This window comes from Pelophylax lessonae (genome assembly GCF_965119305.1).
Source record: "Pelophylax lessonae genome assembly, chromosome: 4".
Classification (NCBI taxonomy): domain Eukaryota; kingdom Metazoa; phylum Chordata; class Amphibia; order Anura; family Ranidae; genus Pelophylax; species Pelophylax lessonae.
This window is the reverse complement of record NC_138771.1, coordinates 661576803-661597804: the sequence shown is the minus strand read 5'-3', so window position 1 is coordinate 661597804 and position 21002 is coordinate 661576803. Positions and strand designations below refer to the sequence as shown.

Genomic DNA, 21002 nt, shown 5'->3' with positions numbered 1-21002 from the left:
GGTGAGCTTTTCAGCAGTTGATTAGATCTAGCTTTGACCAAACATGGAGACAATATTCTGTAAGGGACCTTTTACCTCCTCCTCTTGAGATGGAGAGTTGTCCTTGGTTAGCCATTTTTTTCTGGGGATAGGATCTCTGTAAGAATGTTCCTAGTTTTAGGCCCCAGAGCTGGAGCCTGAGTCTAGAGGATATATTCATTTGTATGCAGGCTGTGCACCTGAAGGCCATGTGTTACTAATTATGTCTTATGTTAGGTTCATCACTGGAAAAAATAAACACTAGAACTAGTGTGTCAGTGTGGTGTGAGTGTATTTTGTCAGTGTAGTGTTTTTCTTACTGTGACACTGGTGTTCCCCCCTTTTGTTTTTTAATTTCTGTCAGCAGGCAGCTTCAATTTAAAGTGCATCTAACACCACTTTTCATTCCATAAAGTGCATTCAATCACCCATTTCCTAGTTTCTATTAAGTTTGGGTAATACGCCCTCCCTCCCCCTTCATGTCAGGATGGCCAACAAGGAGAGGAAGACATTTCCATGGCACTATGAGGGGCCAGCAGTGTCTGTTTCACAGGTCCTTGCAACACGTCTGCCAGCAGCACATCACCAGCTGTAGAGTATAGCAGGCAAAATTCTCTGCCCCAACTGCTGCATCAAAAAGACAAATATACACTCCCTGACACCCACATGCCCAGCATCTAAATTCCAGCTTGACCCAATTGCTAGCGTTACAACTCCTGCCTTTCTGTCTGGTGAATTCTGCCCCCTTCCATGAATTTGCAGAATGTGCTGTACCACAATGGCAGGTTCCCAGTCATTTTTTTTTTTTTTTTTAACAGTGCTGTATTATCACGTGAAAGGCAATGTTTTGGCATCGTTGTGCAAGACAGTCAGCAGCAAGGTCCACATTACTGCTGACACATGGTCCAGCAAGCATGGTCAGGGACGATATATTTAGTTCACAGCCCAATGGGTAACTCTGCATGCAACTCGGAAGGATGAAGGACAGGGCTCAGTGCTGGTGCTTGTTTTGCCGCCATGTCTCATTAAAGCTGGTGGTGATGATGCAAGATCTGTCAGCTCCACCCCCTCCTCCTCTTCAATGCCCTCTAATGCTGAATTGTCCTACCAACAACCAGTACCCCCTAAGTGTACAAGGGTCTGTTCAATGAGTCAGGCTACAAGATGCCATGCAATGCTTCAGATGGTCTGTGTAGGGGACAGGAGGCACACCGGAGCAGAGATCCTTGCAGCTCTGCAGGGGCAGCCCCAGATGTGTTTCACGCCATGGCAGCTTCAGCCAGAAATGGTGGTTTGCTATAATAGCACTAACCTTCTGTCCGCCCTTCGACAGGGAAAGTTGACACATGAACTATGTCCTCAATTTGGTGGTGCAGCATTTCTAAAACAGGTACCCAGGGATGCAAGATCTTCTAAGGCAGACCGGAAGAGTTTGTAGCTACATTAGGTGATTATACAAAGCCAGTGTTTGGTTGACTCAAATTCAGCGGGAATTCCACCTGCCCATAAACTGCCTGATTTGTGACATGCCCACCAGGTGGAACTTGACTTTGGCAATGCTGCAGTGGCTGAAAATGCAGCAGAGGGCCATCAATGAGTACCTGTGTGAGTATGGCACAAGGACAGGCTCAGGGTGGGTCTGCTTTTTTTCCCCATGCCAATGGCTGCTAATAAAGGATGCATGCACTGTGCTGTCACTATTTGAGGAGGTGACAAGGATGGTGAGCTGTGACAATGCATGCATCAGTGACACAATCCCTGTTGTGTTCCTGCTGGAGCATACTCTGTGTGGCATTATGGATACAGCACTCAAGGCAGAGCAGCTTGAGGAAGAGTAGGACTTCCTTTTCTCTCAAGGTCTGCTTTATGAAGACACGATATGGCGATGCCATAGAACGAACAAGAGGAGTGGGAGGAGAAGGAGGAGGATTCAGGCAGTTTTGGAGGCATTGAAGCAGTGGATGACATATATCAATCTTTAAGAAATGGCTTTCCATCCAAAATCTGCCAAAGAGACACCAGAATTTATCCAAAAAATCTCTAATCTTGTTCTGAGTGCACTAAAATGTGGTCTCATCATACAGACTGGCTTCTCAAGCCGTTGTTTATGAAATAAAGAAAGCCTGCAGGAAAAATCCATTTAAATGTCATTTTTTTTTATTTATATATGTCAGTTTTGTTGCAGCAGGTTCTATACATGGTCCAGATGCATCACTTTACAGGCAGAATAAGGGGACCCCCCTCCAGGCACTATATTTTAAGGAATTTTTTGTTTTTATTGATTCACTTTAAGTATTATTAAAAACACTGCTCCTTTAAAAATGATCTTGTTTATAAAAACTTTCTGGACCCCATACCCTTTTTAGGGCCAAGAACTTGCATATAGGCCTTCAAAATGGGGGACTTTTTATTTTTCGGGTCCCATAGACTTTAACCACTTAAGCCCCGGAAGATTTTACCCCCTTCCTGACCAGGACTTATTTTGCAATTCGGCACTGCGTGATTTTAACGGACAATTGCGTGGTCGTGCGACACTGTACCTAAACAAATTTGACGTCCTTTTTTTCCCACAAATAGAGATTTCGTTTGGTGGTATTTGATCACCTGTGCGATATTTTGATCATGCGCTATAAATAAAAAAAGAGCGACAAATTTGCAAAAATAATAATATTTTTCACATTTTTTATATGAAATTCACCCAAAAAAATGTAAAAATCAAAATTTTTTAACATTTTTGGCCAATTTGTTTTCTGCTACAAATGTTTGGTAAAAAAAAAATCACAATAAGCGTATTTTGATTGGTTTGCGCAAAAACTATTGCGTTTACTAACTAAGGGAACAAAAAGAAAGGGGTACCCCCAATGGTTTGGGACTTTATATGCCACTAATGCACTGAAACAATTTAGACAAAACAATATATATGTATAAAAATGTTTTATTACAAAAAAAAGAAAATCAAAGAACATTTACATTGAACGTTTGTATATACCCAGCAAAGCGCTGAATATACATAAGATTAAAATATGCATGCAATAACAGACCAGTTTCTGTACAGAAGACTCCTAAGGTCCCTTGTTGCAGAGAACCGGAACCGACCCTACGCGTTTCGGGTGTAGCACCCTTCTTCAGGGGTCAACCAGCGTTCAATACACTAAGTAGTACCTGTATAGATAAATTCCATTTAGTATAATGTAAATAAGGACATATTCAAAGAGAATCCCATTTATTTAAATTTAAACAGTATCAATAATTTTTCAAGTGGCTGTACATACCAAAGGAAGTCCTTCTATAAGGATAGCTGGTCTGTTGGTTAAAACGGTATAAAACCGAAAGAGGAAGTGCCAAATCTCACATATATATGGTTCACGGGGGAAGAGAACAGTATAGAAAGTGGTTGGTAGCCGGTAGGACTGTGGGCACCACAGTGATCCAAAGTTGGTCCTGGGCGGTCCTTAATGGGCATCTAGGTCGGTATGAAATGTTTGGGGTTAGTCAGTTAGACAACACAGTGTAGATGTGGTTGTATTGTGTGATACAGCGTTCAGGTGATCGTTTGGTGAGGAGGGCGGGGAAGGGGGAGGGGAGGGTTGGGAAAGAGGGGAGGGGAAAGGGAAGAGGGGAAAGGGAACAGGGAGGGGGAGGGAAGGGAAAAGGGGGAGGAAAAGGGAGGGGGAAAAGGAAAAGGATGGGGGAGAGGGGGGGAGAGGAGGGGGGGGAAAGGGGAGAGGAGGGGAGAAAGGGGGGGGAGGGAAAGGGAAGTGAGATAAGTAATTCCCATCATACCTGCCATGAATACATATTTCTCGTGGCTAGAGGTCAGCAAGGTATAAAGGAAGTATTAGTCCAAGCCTGGAGGTAAAAATGCGGTATAGGGAAGGGAATAAAGAATGAGCAAATTGCTTTTTCCCATGCGTCATAGAATGTGCATCCCTAAATATATGTGCAATAGTGCCCCAAGGGGATATAAGTCCCGTGCACAAAGTGAGAATAATGGAAGGTATAAACATGCGTGAATGAAAAAGGGGGGGGGGTAAAAACTGCATAGAATTTTTGCTAAAACACCTTTAGGTTGATATTCCTGGGGCGGCACAGGTACTGATAAAGCTATAATAATCACATCATATTCATATCCCCTGTTGGGGTTTAATCAGATCGACATCAAAATGTCGTAGCTACCCATTCAAGGGTGCTACAAAGGTGCCCTATGATGTTGCCCCATGAAGTCACAGCCATAACAGGGTGCAGGTGTCATTAAATTAAAGATAGAGTGTGTGTAACACATTCTAAAAGAAGAGTGCCTAATTCCCATTGGAGGTTAGCGGTGAGATCCAGAACTAATAATAATGTCAGAAGAAAAATAGTGATAGAAGTCTCTGATTGAAGGAATACAGTGTTGTGACCACCAGCCTCCCTCACCAGAGCGGCTGTGCAGTAGCAGAAAACAATGAAGTTAAAATGCAAAGAGTGAAAAGGTAATACTAACCTGTGTCTGTTGCTGTTTGAGATATGGCAGCCTCTGCAAACATTAGAGACGTGCTGCCCAATATAAAGCGTCTCGTGGGACGCCCGCGAATGCGCAATGTAAGTATAATGCCTATGCTCGCCCGGATCTGGACCAATAGGATCCCTTGCCAACCGAGCGCAGGGCCCGCCCCCACCGGAAGGGGAGGCTAAAGGCTGCGCTCCAACGGCACCGATGCAAGAAGTGGCAGCGCAATCCACCCGCCCGGAAATCACTAGGATCCTCGGTTGGGTAGGTGTTGCAGCCAGAAAGGGGATGTCCGATTGAGCGGCGCCCCCTACCTGCGCCGGGGGAACTCACAAGTTTGGCCGAGAAACCACCAAAAAAAGACATAAGTATACCAAAAGAGCAGAGGGAAACGTGACAGAACATAGAAATAGAACGAGAACAGTTAACCTCAAGGCTGGTGTGGTGTCCTAATGCCTGGCACATATAGGACTGGTCAATAATTCGAGGAATGTCATCAATCTTAAACTTAAGTTAATAGATAAGCTCCATTTTAAATACAGTAAAACCTTGGATTGCGAGCATAATTCGTTCCGGAAGCATGCTTGTAATCCAAAGCACTCTTATATCAAAGCAAATTTCCCCATAAGAAATAATGGAAACTCAGATGATTCGTTCCACAACCATTTATTCATAAGTCCTTCAGTTTATAGTCCATATAAAAAGATTATATAGCATTGCGATAGGTTATATAACCATAAAATGTCCATCCACAAATAGCCACTTCCACAAGGGGATTAGAAGCAAAATCCAGTAGGAGCTACAGAGTATCAAAGAGAAGAAAGGCGCCTCTAAGTGTAGCAATATGGTTCCATTTAATGAAGGTACAACATTTAGCAACTCACATGGTTGATGAATAAAACAGGCACATCTAAGTATGCAGGCATCCGGGGTAAAGCTGTCCACATGGACTATCTTCTGCACCGCCGGCTGCTAGTCTGTAATCCTGACCGGGAAGACCACCCTGCAGTAAAGGGATCTAAAAGCGAGGGGCAGCATGGAAGGGATGACGTAGATGGCGGTGCCGAGGATGGTCTATGTGGACAGCTTTAGCCTGGATGCCTGCATACTTAGATGTGCCTGTTCCAATCATCAACCATGTGAGTTGCTAAATGTTGTACCTTCATTAAATGTAACCATATTGCTACACTTAGAGGCGCCTCTCTTCTCTTTTATACTCAGCTGTGACTTGAAGCTACTTGTATATCAAGACATCGCTTGTAAACCAAGTCAAAATTTATTTGAAAATTTTGCTTGTCTTGCAAAGCGCTCTTAAACCAAGTTACTCTCAAACCAAGGTTTTACTGTAATATCTTAGGAGTCTTCGGTATTACTGTGAAGGAATGTGATGAACACTTGTGAATTAAGCAAAATGTCTATTTTTCTATGTGTATTCTTCTCTACATGTATATATATTTTTCCTCTGTCGTCCTTACTCAAAATGGCCGTTACTAGATACCTCCCACCCCCCACCACCGAGATGGAACGTGAAAAGAAAGATGGAGCCTTGGCACAGTGCCTTCAAAAGAAGATAACATTCATGAACTCTAAAGGGACCACCTTATAACGGACATGACTAATCAGAAAGCTGCAAATAATCAGTATTATGCTAATATTATGCTTGTGACGTACTAACATATGACACCGCCTACTAACTATATAATATACTGTCCATTAGAAATAAAAGTAGTATCATTTACCTGAACAATGTGTGTCAGTCTATGATATCCCCGTGCATGCACTATAATTACCTATTTAATCAGATCCAGCAACAAGAAATCTATTTTGAACCTGATTGAGGTTCCTTAACCATTACAAATTACGAGTCCCAACGTGGAGCTTCAGGTGTTGTCTGCCGAAAAGCCGCGTAGGAGGTTTGGCGACTGGATGAGACAGACCAAGAGGGACTTGCGCACCCCTGAGAGTACGGTAGGTACTTTTACCTTACCACTGTACGACTTGTTTCTGTCTTATCTTAATCGCAGATCTCAGGTGCTTTTCGAAAAGACGTTTCAAAAGGTGGGTAATCCTCACCTGGGGCTGTTTTTATTAACCCGCCGTAAGATTTCTGCTGGCTGTATATTGTTTGTTCAGTGTCTGCCATCCTGAGTGAGTGTGTCTCTGCAGGCTGGAAGGTTGCATTTGTGTGTCACCAAGTGAGCTGTTTTGCCCTTGGATTCAAGTGAGCTGTTTTGCCCTTGAATAAGACGGATATTTGCAACGTACGTCCTTTGAGACGGGTTACTCAGAGGTTTGGATCCTTTGAGGGGAAAGCCCAGCTGCAGGTGGATGCCCGACACTAGGGGAGGCAGGAGTAATGTCTTCAGTGTCTGTCGTTTTGCTTGAAGTGTGTCTCAATAGGCTGATACACTAGTTGTAAGCGTGCCTTGGATTCAAGTGAGCTGTCTGCCCTTGAAAAGATGGACCTTACAACATACGTCCTACGGGACGGGGTAGGAGGTTGACTGATTCGAAGGATCTCCTGAGGGTTGTCAGCTGTTGAGGTCACATGACAAGAGAGAGGCGACAGGAGTTATGTTTTGTTCTGTGTGTGTTGTGAAATGAAACGTATATTGTTATTGTTACACAGATAAATCCAGTCAGGTTTGAGGTTGCTACGGGCAACAGAGAGAGAGAGAGAGAGACAGGGAGAGGAAGGGGTTACGTTTTGAGTTTGTCTTTTTTTTTTTTCAGTTCAACCCCCCTCCTTCTCTTCTGTGCGTCCCTGAAAGTTTTTTTTTCCTCTTCTCTCTGAGACTAGCACTGTTGGTACACCCCCACGCGCAGCTGGCATACTTTTGTTTCCCTCGTGAGAAAGAGGGAGGGGGTCACTCCTTGCGCAGAGTTTGGTGGACAATAAGCCTCAGCATTACTACATATATGCAATTATTCCTTTTTTTTTATGGAATTTTTGGAGTTTTGCCATTTAAACATTTGTGTATAAAGTGTACACACCGTTGGCAAGAGTGCTAATCATGATTTAAAAAAAAAATAAAAATTTTATCAGGAAGCACAGTTTGCCGTAGTTGGCTGGATATTTTGAGGCTATTTTTTTTTTTTTATAGAATTAGAGATAATGAGAACTTACATTTTGCAAATAGGTCCCTATGTAAAAGGAAGCTCTGGGACAAAATTTTGAAAATTGGCTACTTACCAAGGGGGGTTCAACTGTGAATAACTTTGCTCCTGTAATGGGTATAGAATTTATTTTTGGACAGAAAGGGTTACCGCAATTAGTGTGACCATTGAACCCTATTGGCACTGAGCCAAAAGTTTCAAATTAGATTAACTCTGCATCTGCTTATAATATTTAAGAGATATTTAGGGGGCTTCCTCTATTCCAGGAGGGGAACCTCTGGTCAGCTCTGGTCACCCCTGGTCTGAGTTTTGAAAATTGGCACACAGCCAAAAGTTTTAAATCAAGTTAATTGATTGGTTACCAGTACTGACCCCTCCGGCCGTCAGCTGAGACAGCGGCAGGAGAACAGAAAAGAGTAAGGGACCTTGCATTTGAGCTGGGTGGCCCAGAGAGGGGGGGGGAGAGGAATATGGATCAGCATATTCGCAAACCAGAGAAGGGAAAGTTTGTGAGTTCAAACAAACAAAAGTGCTGACAGGCTGCAGAGCAACCATAGGAGTAGCAGCATACGCTGATAACAGAACAAAAAGGAATGTTGTGTGAGAACAGCTAAGAACTGGCATAACGAATGATGGATCGTAGAAGCTAAGAAAGATGACGATCAAGGTTGTAAATTGCATCATGTATGAGTATTATCAAGTCGATCGTAAAGACAATAAGCCCCCGCCCTATAATAGCGTCTGGAGAAATAAAGGGGAGGGTCCTTACTCTCCGCCTGCCGCCCATTATCTTCACACCACTCCTACTCAAACGCAACCCACAGGGACAGTTCCTGCGGACGGCCATCTTGGTGCAGTCAAGTCTTCACTTCCTGCCCCACCCAGTACAGTTCCTGCAAACGGCCATCTTGGTGCAGTCAAGTCTTCACTTCCTGCCCCGCCCAGTACAGTTCCTGCAGACGGCCATCTTGGTATACCCGGAAGGCCTAACAAAGGTCTATATCCAATTCTTCCTGTTCTAACACTCCCATCCTCCCTGGATTACAGGTCCAATATACTAGTGATGAAGACACATCCGACTGGGACGACCAACCGCAGGTGACAAGCGCACCCGATGATTTAACCCCATCACAAACAGCAACCTTAATGACAAGTCTGCCTGACCCAGAAATTTACCTAGTTCTCTTACTGAGCCAATCCAAGTGGGGACATTTCCTGATTTGCTTGCCAGATTTGTGGTGTCTTCTACATGCCCCTTGCATCTGCTAGGAGCTGATTCGCTGTCCGGGCTACAGGCCTCAATTATTTTTCACACCAGAAGGAGGAGTGAAGCTACATACTCCCCTATCCTTAGAAGACTCATCTGCCTTATGTTCTCTACCGCTCATGAAGACACTCCGTGAAGCGACAACTCCAAGTTCAGTACCACTGAAGTACTTGGCAGGATCCCTGCATGCCTATGGTCCACTGAACCGGAAGACATCGATCACTTTAATGTACCGCCAGTCATGGTGCAACTAAAACCTGGGGCACTCCTACCTAGAAAACCACGCCTCCAGAGAGACTGGACCCCTTGAAGCTAGCTCAATCCGAAGCTATCTCAAAACAGGTTGAGACCTTTGTGTCTAATGGTGCTTTGATACCCTGTACTTCTGAATGCAACACACTTTTGTTCTCAGTGAAGAAACGGATCCCAAAAGGTGAACCAGAGAAATACAAAATGGTCCAAGATTTCCAAGCCAATTTGCCAAAGCCATAACCTCTGTTCCTGATACCTAGCAACAGGAACAACCTACAGTGATTCTTCTCCTCTATGCAGAAGACTACCCCGCTGCTGAAGAAACTTCAGAAAGTCTTCTATGCTACCTTGCAGAACAAGGCTGTAAGGCCTCTAAAGAGAAAATACAGTGGTGTTCCAAGACTGTCACCTTTTTAGAACACTGCATTTCTAAAGGCACAAGACATATCGCATCAGACCGAGTAGCCGCAATCCAGAATATTCTTCCACCAAAAGCAGCTAAACAACTGCATGCCTTTCTTGGACTCATATTTTACTGCAGGGCATGGATCCCTGATGCATCCCTCCTCATGCAACCACTCTATGATGCTCTCAAGTCCGTGCCATTTACCCTGTCAAACGAGGCCCTGGACAATTTTATTCTGCTGAAGCACGCAATATCCACAGCTCCTGCTTTGGGCCTTCCAGATTATGAGAAACTCTTCAAACTGTTTGTGTCGGAGAAGAATGGCCACGCCACAGGGGCCCTGGCTCAGGAACATGGAGGACGGACTAGACCCATTGGTTACTACTCTTGCCGTCTTGACCCCATGGCTAGAGGTGGTCCTTCCTGTCTAAGGGCTGTCTTTGCTGCCCCAGCACTCTTAGACAAAACTTCAGACCTTGTGTTAGCACACCCCCTGCTTCTTCTGGCACCGCATGACATTACTGCCATCTTAACTCAGGTGCAACTCCGACACCTGTCCCCGGCCAGACATCTATGGCTGCAAGTCTCCCTCCTACTTCCTGACAACATGACCCTCCGAAGGTGTCTCACTCTCAACCCGGCCACCCCTCTGCCGTTTTTCGAGGGGGGAGAAGGAGAAGGTGAAGAAGGAGATCCCTATGACACTCCACATGACTGCTTTGAAATGCTGCGCTTGGAAAACCCTGACCATATCTCCCTACAGTGAGTGAAATTCCTCTGGAAAACCCTGACTACACACTTTTTGTGGATGGCTCTAGATATGCAGATGAAGGAGGCAAGTACCACACAGGTTATGCTGTGACTTCTGAATTTGAAATCCTACAAGCAGAAGCATTATCACCAACTGTATCTGCCCAGGAAGCAGAGCTTCAAGCCCTCACTGCAGCGAGCAAGATAGCAGAAGGCAAAAGAGCCAACATTTACACAGACTCAAGATACGCCCTTGGAGTAGCTCATGATTTTGGTATCATCCGGAGAGCTAGAGGGTTCCTGACTGCGGCCGGAACACCGGTGAAACATGGTCCTGCCATCAAGGATTTAATGGATGCACTACTCGTACTGGAACAAGTGGCTGTCTTGAAGGTTAAAACACATGGCAAGCTGAATTCTCAAGAAGCCAGGGGAAACCACTTGGCAGATAAAGCGGACAAACCAACGAAAAACGGCCAAAGCGGCTAAAGAGCAGAGTGAATCCTCAGTGCAGATGCCTTTGGCAGTGCATGTGCCATCTGACAGATTATACCTAGCCTCTATGCAAGGGCGTCTCACACAGATGAAAAGCTGGAATGGATCGACAAAGGAGAAGAATACGAAAGACAAGGAGGACAGAAAAGACACCGCAGAAACATTTGGAAAAACCCTTACGCAGTCACAAACGAAAAAAACTACTTCGTGAGATAGTATGTAGATTTGGGGTCCCAGAGGTGATAGAGAGCGATCAGGGCCCAGCTTTCACAGCAACCCTAACAAAAAGAGATTTGGGCAGCACTGGGAGTTCAGTTGGCTTTACGCACCCCATACCACCCTCAAAGTAGTGGGAAGGTAGAAAGGATGAATGGGACTCTAAAGAATAGGATTTTAAAAATGGCTCAAGAGACTAACATGAGTTGACCAGACAGTTTGCCTATTGCCCTGTTCAGTGTCAGACACACCCATTTTGTTTGGTTCAGCCCCCAGACTTGGCTGTTCCTCCCCACAGCAGTCGCAGTTACAATCTGATATGTTAACTTGTTATGTTACATATTTGTCTAAAGCCTTAACTAATATCCATTCTCGAGTATTTTCCTCCATTCCAGATCCAGAAACAGACTTGGGAACCCACAGTCTTCAGCCAGGAGATTGGGTGTTAGTGAAGAAATTCACAAGAAAAATTCACTTGATCCCCGATACAAAGCACCTGGATACACGCCTTTCACTGCAAGAAAGCCCAATCTCCTGAAGACAAGATCCTGCTGGCAGCACAATGATTGTGCTGTATATCCTTTTTTTCTTACAAGTTTGATAAAAGCTCAGCAGGTGATTATCACCAAAACAGGTACTCAACAGGCGGCCATCGCTAAGACAAATGGTGTCGCTACATTTTGGTACAATTCATCCAGCACATAAGTGGTTACATTTATTTATTTATTTATTTATTTGATCTTTGTAGTATAATATCCCTGATAAATACACTGACTCAGCACCCAACCACAGGAGGAAGCGAGCAGCTCCCTCTGGAAGCTTTGATCCTCATGTGTACATAGATGCCATAGGGGTCCCAAGGGGGGTCCCAGATGAATTCCAAGCTTGGGATCAATATTTTAGCTGGATGAGTGGGTGGCAGAAGGCGCTCGCCCAGATAGGAGTAACAGTACTGATAATCCTAGTTCTTTTAGCCCTGATTGTATGCTGTATTCTACCATTTATAAAGAAGCTAATGAACAAAGCTGTAGACAATAGCACACCTACATTTCTACACCAAGAAGAAGAAGAAGACCGCCTTATGATGAAAGAGGACAAATCCTTCACCCCTCTACAGTCACTCCCTGTTCATAATTTCACAGTTCTATAGGGTTGTAGGGATAGATAGCACCTGACTGCCCACTCCAGGCTGTATCGAGGGGGGTAGTGAACTAGTTACTGCTCTTCTCTATGTACAGCCCTAAAAAAAGTTCCGGAGGAGTTTGGGCCAGGTGAGTGGGCACTTTAGTATGAGGGACAGAAGAAAAAAATAGCCATTTTAGGGGGGCTTGTGAAGGAATGTGATGAACACTTGTGAATTAAGCAAAATGTCTATTTTTCTATGTGTATTCTTCTCTACATGTATATATATTTTTCCTCTGTCGTCCTTACTCAAAATGGCCGTTACTAGATACCTCCCACCCCCCACCACCGAGATGGAACGTGAAAAGAAAGATGGAGCCTTGGCACAGTGCCTTCAAAAGAAGATAACATTCATGAACTCTAAAGGGACCACCTTATAACGGACATGACTAATCAGAAAGCTGCAAATAATCAGTATTATGCTAATATTATGCTTGTGACGTACTAACATATGACACCGCCTACTAACTATATAATATACTGTCCATTAGAAATAAAAGTAGTATCATTTACCTGAACAATGTGTGTCAGTCTATGATATCCTTGTGCATGCACTATAATTACCTATTTAATCAGATCCAGCAGCAAGAAATCTATTTTGAACCTGATTGAGGTTCCTTAACCATTACATTACAATAGAAGAATTAAACTCAAAACCCACATAAGTACATGAACACATTCTACGATCACATCCATATATAAATATATGAGCGAATTTTGTAGTCATATCCATTTAGTGCATGGCAATATCCAGACATGTTGGCCAGATTTGTTTTCATGCCAAAAAGTTGCCAATAGACCCATAAATACGGTGTGTAAAAAACACGATCAATAATGCCACAACTCAATAGAGTATATATCCCTCCATACGATACTAGTATATATTGCAATAATCGTCATAGATATTTATCGCTATGGGATATACATCCTTTACCATGATACTTAATCGTCCCTAGTTGCATCCAGGTAGGTCCCTATGCACGATTACAGTAAATATTCAAATAAGAGTTCTTTGATTATTGTTCCCAACCTCCAAAAGAGAATCCCTCTAGGAATGGTTTAAAGCTTACCATATCATTTAGGCCTGGAGGCTTGGTAGCATCCAGGTCCAGTATCCACCGTATTTTCCTTTGTAATAGGATTTTGTTCCAATCCCCACCACGAGGGCTGGGGTGGACTCTATCCAATACAAAGAATTTGGGTCTAGGAAACCGGCTTCCGTGTTTGTCATGTACGTGTCTCCCCAAGGGGAAATCCGGATCGTATTTACACATACTGGTGACATGTCTATAGATACGTTTGTGAAAGGGAAGCTTAGTTTTTCCAATATAGTAACTGCCACAAGGGCATACAAGACAATACACCACCCCTGCCGTCTTGCAATTTGCAAAATTTGCGGATCACTGGATCACTAAATGGAATTTATCTATATAGGTACTACTTAGTGTATTGAACTCTGGTTGACCCCTGAAGAAGGGTGCTACACCCGAAACGCATAGGGTCGGTTCCAGTTCTCTCCAACAAGGGTCCTTAGGAGTCTTCTGTACAGAAACTGGTCTGTTATTGCATGCATATTTTAATCTTATGTATATTCAGCGCTTTGCTGGGTATATACAAACGTTCAATGTAAATGTTCTTTGATTTTCTTTTTTTCTAATAAAACTGACATTTTTATACATATATATATGGTTTTGTCTAAATTGTTTCAGTGCATTAGTGGCATATAAAGTCCCAAACCATTGGGGGGACCCCTTTCTTTTTGTATCCAATTATCGGGATGATGGCCGCTTGCACTGGGTACTGAGCGATAGGATTCCACCATTTTACTAACAAAGGGAAAGATTTTTGTCATTTTTGTTGTTTCTCCCTTCACAGCGGACGATCGCGAGTGACCGGCGGACATCGGGTCCGCCGGTCACACGTGCGGACTTGTTGGGGAACGAGCCAGGGCGGGAGCGCGCCTCCGGCGGTGCGCGCTCGCCCGCTATTGGCTCACAGGCTAGTGACGTACCGGTACGTCACTTTGCCTGGCCGGGGCTGACCGCCGCAGTATATGTACTCAGGGCCGATATCAGGGGGGTACAGCCCATACACATGTAGGGGGCCTGGGCGTCCCAAGGGGCCCCAAACAGGGTAGGGTTGCCACCTGTCCTCGCAATACCATTCAATTGTAAGCTCTGCCGTTCCCTTGCAGACTGACACTATGTGGGGGGTCCTGCCCCTTACCAGCCCTCACACACAGCTGTAGGCCCAACCCTCCCCTGTTCTCCAGCTGTGCACACCTGGACAGGAAGGACGGCATTTACTAGAACCGTTCACCTTTATTTTCCTGGGATGGAGGAGATGGGACTGGAGGAGGAGGAGGACATGGTAGATGGGCCCTGGGGAATGTTGGTGGTCAGGCCCAGGGGGGGCCCAGGCCTAAAACTGTGTAAGGGGCCCCAAAATTTCTGATGGCTGCCCTGTATGTACTTGCGGCGGTCGGCAAGCGGTTAATAAGGTTTGCGGTTCAGGTCCAAACTTTTTCTATGTTCGTGAGTTCTGGTGCGAACTAAACTGGGTGTGTTTGGCCTATTACTACTGGACAAGAAGTAATCCTAAACAAAGATGCTAGTTAGATACTTCCAGATGAGGTGAGAGTTATAATTGGCAAAGAGGGAGGGGGCTGTGCTAGATAATAGACTAGTCTTTTTTTTAAATTAAATAATGAACTGCTTGGAAAAATGATATACCATGGTTAAACACAATGTTATTACATTCAGCCTTGGCTCCTCTCAATTCTCCTGGCTGCTCACATTTGCCATGAAACTTTGTTTAGAAGCTTAACCTCACTTGCTGGAATTGACCTCTGTACAATTTGGAGTAGATAAGTGAAAAGAGAATACCTAGGAACTTAGGGGGATCAGGAACGACAGCTCAAGTGCAGTTGGCTGCAATAGGATCAACTTACTTATTTTTTGGAAATCTTGTTTCATCTTCCCCAAAACTTCCCAAATTCTCTGAATTTCACTGGAAAAAGACTCTGAAATATACAAAATGTCAGTTATTATCAGACAGATCTATCTATTATCGACCCATTAATAAATTATCTATGTAGAAACACAAAACATCAACAAATAACCGCAACAGCAGTCCTGAGGGAGTTGTATAGAAATATTGGGTATACACAGTTATTTAGCAAAGATACATCTTCCAGCTATTCTTGTAGGTCAGGAGTCACACTCTGTATTCCATTTGTCAATTGTAGACTCTAGTAGGAGCTTTCCCTTGAGCAGGGAGTCTCTAAACATTCTGAACAAAGGGCCAGTTTTCTGTCCTTTAAACTTGGGGGGGGGGGGGGGTGGAGGGGGGAGGACTGTGGCCAGCAGGAATAGAAAATGTCCCAGTAGCAGTGGAAGTAAGCAATATTTCAGGCTTGGTGGTCTTTGGGAGTAAAAACATTGCAAAGAACCTGTGGTCAGTAGGAGGAAAGATAGTGCCCCATCATTGGTATCAGTCGGAGGAATAGTTCCCCATCATTGGTATCAGTCGGAGGAATAGTTCCCCATCATTGGTATCAGTGGGAGGAATAGTGCCCCATCATTGGTATCAGTCGGAGGAATAGTTCCCCATCATTGGTGTCAGTGGAAGGAATAGTGCCCCATCATTGGTATCAGTCGGAGGAATAATTCCCCATCATTGGTGTCTGTGGGAGGAATAGTGCCCCATCATTGGTATCAGTCGGAGGAATAATTCCCCACCATTGGTGTCAGTGGAAGGAATAGTGCCCCATCATTGGTATCAGTCGGAGGAATAGTTCCCCATCATTGGTGTCAGTGGAAGGAATAGTGCCCCATCATTGGTATCAGTCGGAGGAATAATTCCCCATCATTGGTGTCTGTGGGAGGAATAGTGCCCCATCATTGGTATCAGTCGGAGGAATAATTCCCCACCATTGGTGTCAGTGGAAGGAATAGTGCCCCATCATTGGTATCAGTCGGAGGAATAATTCCCCATCATTGGTGTCAGTGGGAGGAATAGTGCCCCATCATTGGTATCAGTCGGAGGAATAGTTTCCCATCATTGGTGTCAGTGGAAGGAATAGTGCCCCATCATTGGTATCAGTCGGAGGAATAATTCCCCATCATTGGTGTCAGTGGGAGGAATAGTGCTCCATCATTGGTATCAGTGGCAGGAATAGTGCCTACTCATTGGTATCAATGGGAGGAATAGTGTCCCATTAATGGTGTCAGTGGGAGGAATAGTGCCCCACCATTGGTATCAGTGGGAGGAATAGTGCTCCATCATTGGTATCAGTGGGAGGAATAGTGCTCCATCATTGGTATCAGTGGCAGGAATAGTGTCCCATTAGTGGTGTCAGTGGGAGGAATAGTGTCCCATCAATGGTGTCAGTGGGAGGAATAGTGCCCCATCATTGTTATCAGTGATAGGAATAGTGTCCCATCAATGGTGTCAGTGAGAGGAATAGTGTTCCATCATTGGTGTCAGTGGGAGGAATAGTCCCCCATTATTGAACAGTAAGAGGAATAGTGCCCCATCATTGATCAGTGGAAGGAATAGTGCCCCCTCATTGGTATCAGGGGAAGGAATAGTGTCCCATCAAAGGTGTCAGTGAGAGGAATAGTGTCCCATCATTGGTGTCAGTGGAAGGAATAGTGCTCCATCACTGTTATCAGTGGAAGTAATAGTGCCTTATCATTGGTGTCTGTGGGAGGAATAGCGCTCCATTGTTAGTATCTGTGAAAGGAATTTTGTCCCGTTGTTGTTATCAGTAGGAGTGCCCCATCATTGAACATTGGGAGGAATGGTGCCCCATCATTGATCAGTGGAAGGAATAGTGCCCCATCATTGCTGTCAGTGGGAGGAGTAGTTTCCCATCATTCAGCTTCGGGTGTGGCTGCAGGAAGGTTCTCTGGCTGTGTGTCTGCTCCAGGTGATCTGTTTGAGAGGGGAGTCTGGTAAAATCTCTCCCAGCTCTGCTGGCCCCTATCTGGGGAGGCCATGCAGGCCAGCAGGGCCTCTCCTGCTGGAAGCTCTCAGCCATCCCCTGGGCAGATGGATGACATACCTGCTCCTGGACAAGCCATGGCTGGGGATCTCTCTGCCCCTGGTGAGGATGAGGATACCGAGTCCATTCGGGAGCGAGTGGTGGCCGGGATCAAGGTCCTGAATAGGGAGAGAGACCAGCTCTACAAACTGAGAGCGGAGTTGAAGCGTCTGCGAAAGCAACGTGAAGGTTTGTACAGCCGCAACCGTGGATCTATGGATCCGGAAATCCAGTTGGCAAAGGTCCGGGTTCAACACCAGGAAACCATTGTGGCCATGATGGAAGGTAAAGAGGGGCCCTTTAAGGAAAAGTTTTGCAATGACCGCAGATTTGCAAGGATGGCAAAGATGGAGGTGGACGAGGAGACCCCCAGTTCTGACCCCCTGACCCCCCAAGGTGAGGTAAGCAACACGTTGCCTTCTCAGGGCTCAGGAGGCATGCTGACAGTGATCCAGGCAGTGGAGTCTCCATTACAGGCGGATCAGCTGGTGTTTGGTGAGGAGAACTTTCCTGACAATGTGCCTGATAAGGTAAAACCTAGCAAGTCCCAAGTGACTGATAAAACTATTTTTGTGCCATTTAACACCTTGGCTAATACTGATGTTTTGCCCAATGACACCCAGGCTGGTAATATTATATCCAGCAATATTTCAGCTGCTAAAGTTTGCACTGAGGAAAAATTGCGTTTAAAAAGTGACATTGCAGCAAAGGAACTACAAGAGCCAGAACAACCAGTTAACCCCCCTTTTGCTGAGTCAAAGGCTGTTTGTCCAGTCACAGCTGCTGTCTCTATACTGCAGCATCAGGACACCTGTGGTACTACAGCAGAAACTGTGATAGTGAATACTGATTGTTCTGACATTACTTCCAACACAGGTGTTCTGAATAATCCTACTAATGTGTGTTTAATGGACAATCCTGCTGGCTCAGTACAAGCAGTTAATAATAAGGATAATAATAATAATGTACCAGCTAAAGTTACATCGGTGTGGGGTCTTGGCCCTGATAAGCCTTCTTTTGCTCAGGTGGTACGCTCTGCTCCTGGTAATATTATTAAGCCAGGGCTGCAGCCAATGAGGAACCCTGCTTCCAGGCAGAGATTTACACCACAAACTGCCACTTTGAGCACCCCTGGTTCCGGTCTTGGGTCTCTGGCTTCTGCTGGGGGTCCAAGACGTAATGTCGTTATACTTAAATGGGAAGGTGGTGCAGTCTCTCCAGCACGGCGTGTGGTGGTGGATATGATTTTGGAGATGGGCTTTGGGGCGAATGACCTTTATGCCCTAATACACGTAGCTGGGAGCCGGGAGTACACAATCAGCTTCACCAGGCCGGAGGGTCTTGACCTGTTCTGGGAACGATATGAAGCTCGGTGCAGGTCAAGACCCGAATGGGAAGATCTGGCACCAGTTGCTGTTTCGCAGAGATCAACGGTTAAAAAAATAACCATCATCCTCAATAATGAGAGTGTTCCTGCTCGGGACCTAGAGGTCTGGTTAAGGAACTATGGTGAGGTTTTGACAAGGCTAGAAAAAATCCTTGATGAACGTGACATCTGGACCGGGGGTTGGTCAGTAACGGTCAGGTTGGCCAGGGATGGGAATGTTGTCCGTCACCTGCCCTCCTCGGCTTTCATAGGGAGGGATAGGATGACTATTTTTTATCCTGGTCAGCCAAAGCTATGTCACCGCTGTGGAGAAAAGGGGCATTTTAGCTCCTCCTGTTCAGCCTTAATATGTTCAGTATGTCGGGGACAGGGTCATGTGGCCAGGGACTGTACCCAGGCGATAAGGTGCAACCTGTGCCTGCGCCTTGGCCACCCCTACAGCCGATGTCCGGAGGCCTGGCACAACATGGAGAAGGAGGTAGTAGATGAACTGTTGAGGCTGGACGGGATGGAGGATGAGGCCCCTGGTGTACCATCCTCCTCAGCGGTGACTGACCCCCCAGGTCCTGTTCAGGATCCCTCCCCAGTTTCTGTGGCCAACCCTCCTGTGTCTGTAGGTATTCCTTCTGTGACTGTCTCTGTGTCCCCCCAGCCTACTGTACCCGCTCCTCTTGTGTCAGAACCTTCTAAGTCTGTGCCCCCCGAGTCAGTCTTGCCCCATGAGTCATCCCCTCCTAGGTCTGACTTAAAGGAAGGTCCCCCCCCACCAGGAGTGGTAGAGGGTACCAAAAAGGGTGCTGCGGTTTCCTCTGTAAAGAAGTCTTCTGTGAAGACTTCAAAAAAGAAGAAAACAAGAAATAACATCTCTGAATCTGACCTGCAGTACCTGGAGGAGAGAAGGAGGGTTGTGAGGCGGAAGAGACAGGCGGTGAGGACGGAACAGGGACAGGATGCCCCAGTGTCTGTCCCCAACCGTTCTAGGGCTTCTGCATGGGATATCTCCACATCTGGAGCTTCTTCTGAGCAAAATTCTGATTCAGAAATGGAATTGGAGGAGGCCTCAAGAAAGAGAGAGGCTTCTGGTGATGAGCAGCAGAGGGGAGCTAAGAAGCCATCCACCCAATAACCCAAATGGCGGTTCCCCCTCCGTTAAAAGTGGTGACAATAAATGTTGCCAGCATTAAGTCGGTAAGAGCTCGTTCTATGGCCTTCTTTTTGTTCAGCCAATTAGATGCTGAAATTTTATTTTTGCAGGAGACTAGGCTCACCTCCTTGGCAGATATTCATATGGCCAAGAGAGAGTGGAGGTATGGTCCATCTTACTGGTCTCTTGTGGCCGAGCCTTACGGCGGGGTGGCGGTGTTGTTTAAAACCGGCATGGTAACTGTCCGGCGGGTTATTGAGGTGGAGATTGGGAGATGTATGGTCTTAGACGTTCTTGTGGGAGGGCAGGACCTGCGCCTAATTAATATTTATGGGCCACACACAAAGTGGGACAGGAAATGCCTTTTTACAAGGATCAAGCCATTTCTTTTTACATCCCGGCAAGTGGTTTTTGGAGGTGACTTTAATACTGTGACTAGGCCCAAGGACAGGAAGGACTTCAATGACAGGCTGGGATATGATAGCGTTTTTTTAAATAGTATGGTTAGGGATGCTGGTCTTGTGGATGTGCACATTAAGCACCTTCTGGATGACACAGGGTTCACATTTCATCGAGGTAATAGTCAGAGTAGAATAGATAGGTTTTTTTTGAAGGAGGCCTCTGCTTTCTCACCCCCAGTGGTGCAGGCAGTGGAGTTCTCTGATCACTGTATGCTATCTGTGGTCTTGAATGCTTCAGACTTCCCTCAGAGGGGCAAAGGCATCTGGAGATTAAATTCGACTCTCCTTGAGGAAGAACATGTTAGACAATCCTTTGAGGAATTCTTTCAGGCACAGGTGACCATCCTGGACTTTTGTAGCAGCAAGGCTGAGTGGTGGGAGCTGACCAAAAAGAGGATTGCTGGATTCTTCAGGGGCCTAGCCAATAAAAAACAGTTTAATAGATACATGACCTACCAACGTTTGCGGAGGAAGCTGGATATTCTTGTCTCGAGAGGAGGAGATCCTGGGGCAATCTCTGAAGTGAAAATCCTCCTCAGGAAGTGTCAATATGACCGGCATACCTCTTTGGTTCTGGAGAGGGACTATGGGAAATACCACTCGCCTGACCCTTACCAGAACTGCAAACAGGGTGTAGCTGTTAAGATGGTCATTGGCCTTAAGGATAGTACAGGTTCCTTGACAAAGTCCAGGCCAGGGATCCTGGAGGTCGTGAGGTCTTTTTATGCTGAACTTCTTGGGAGGAAAGAGCTTGACCGAGACAAGATGGAA

General features: G+C 45.5%; 1 protein-coding gene across 1 annotated transcript in view; it reads right to left on the bottom strand.

Moving 5' to 3' along the window:
* LOC309553071 (C-type lectin domain family 10 member A-like) overlaps positions 1 to 21002 on the bottom strand; it is a gene marked incomplete at its 5' end in the record, with an annotated part of 117834 nt that overhangs the window by 56156 nt on the left and 40676 nt on the right. The window contains one exon of the mRNA XM_082253970.1: positions 15143 to 15214. Coding sequence (XP_082110096.1) covers positions 15143 to 15214 — 72 coding nt within the window. The remainder of the gene's footprint in view (positions 1 to 15142; positions 15215 to 21002) is intronic.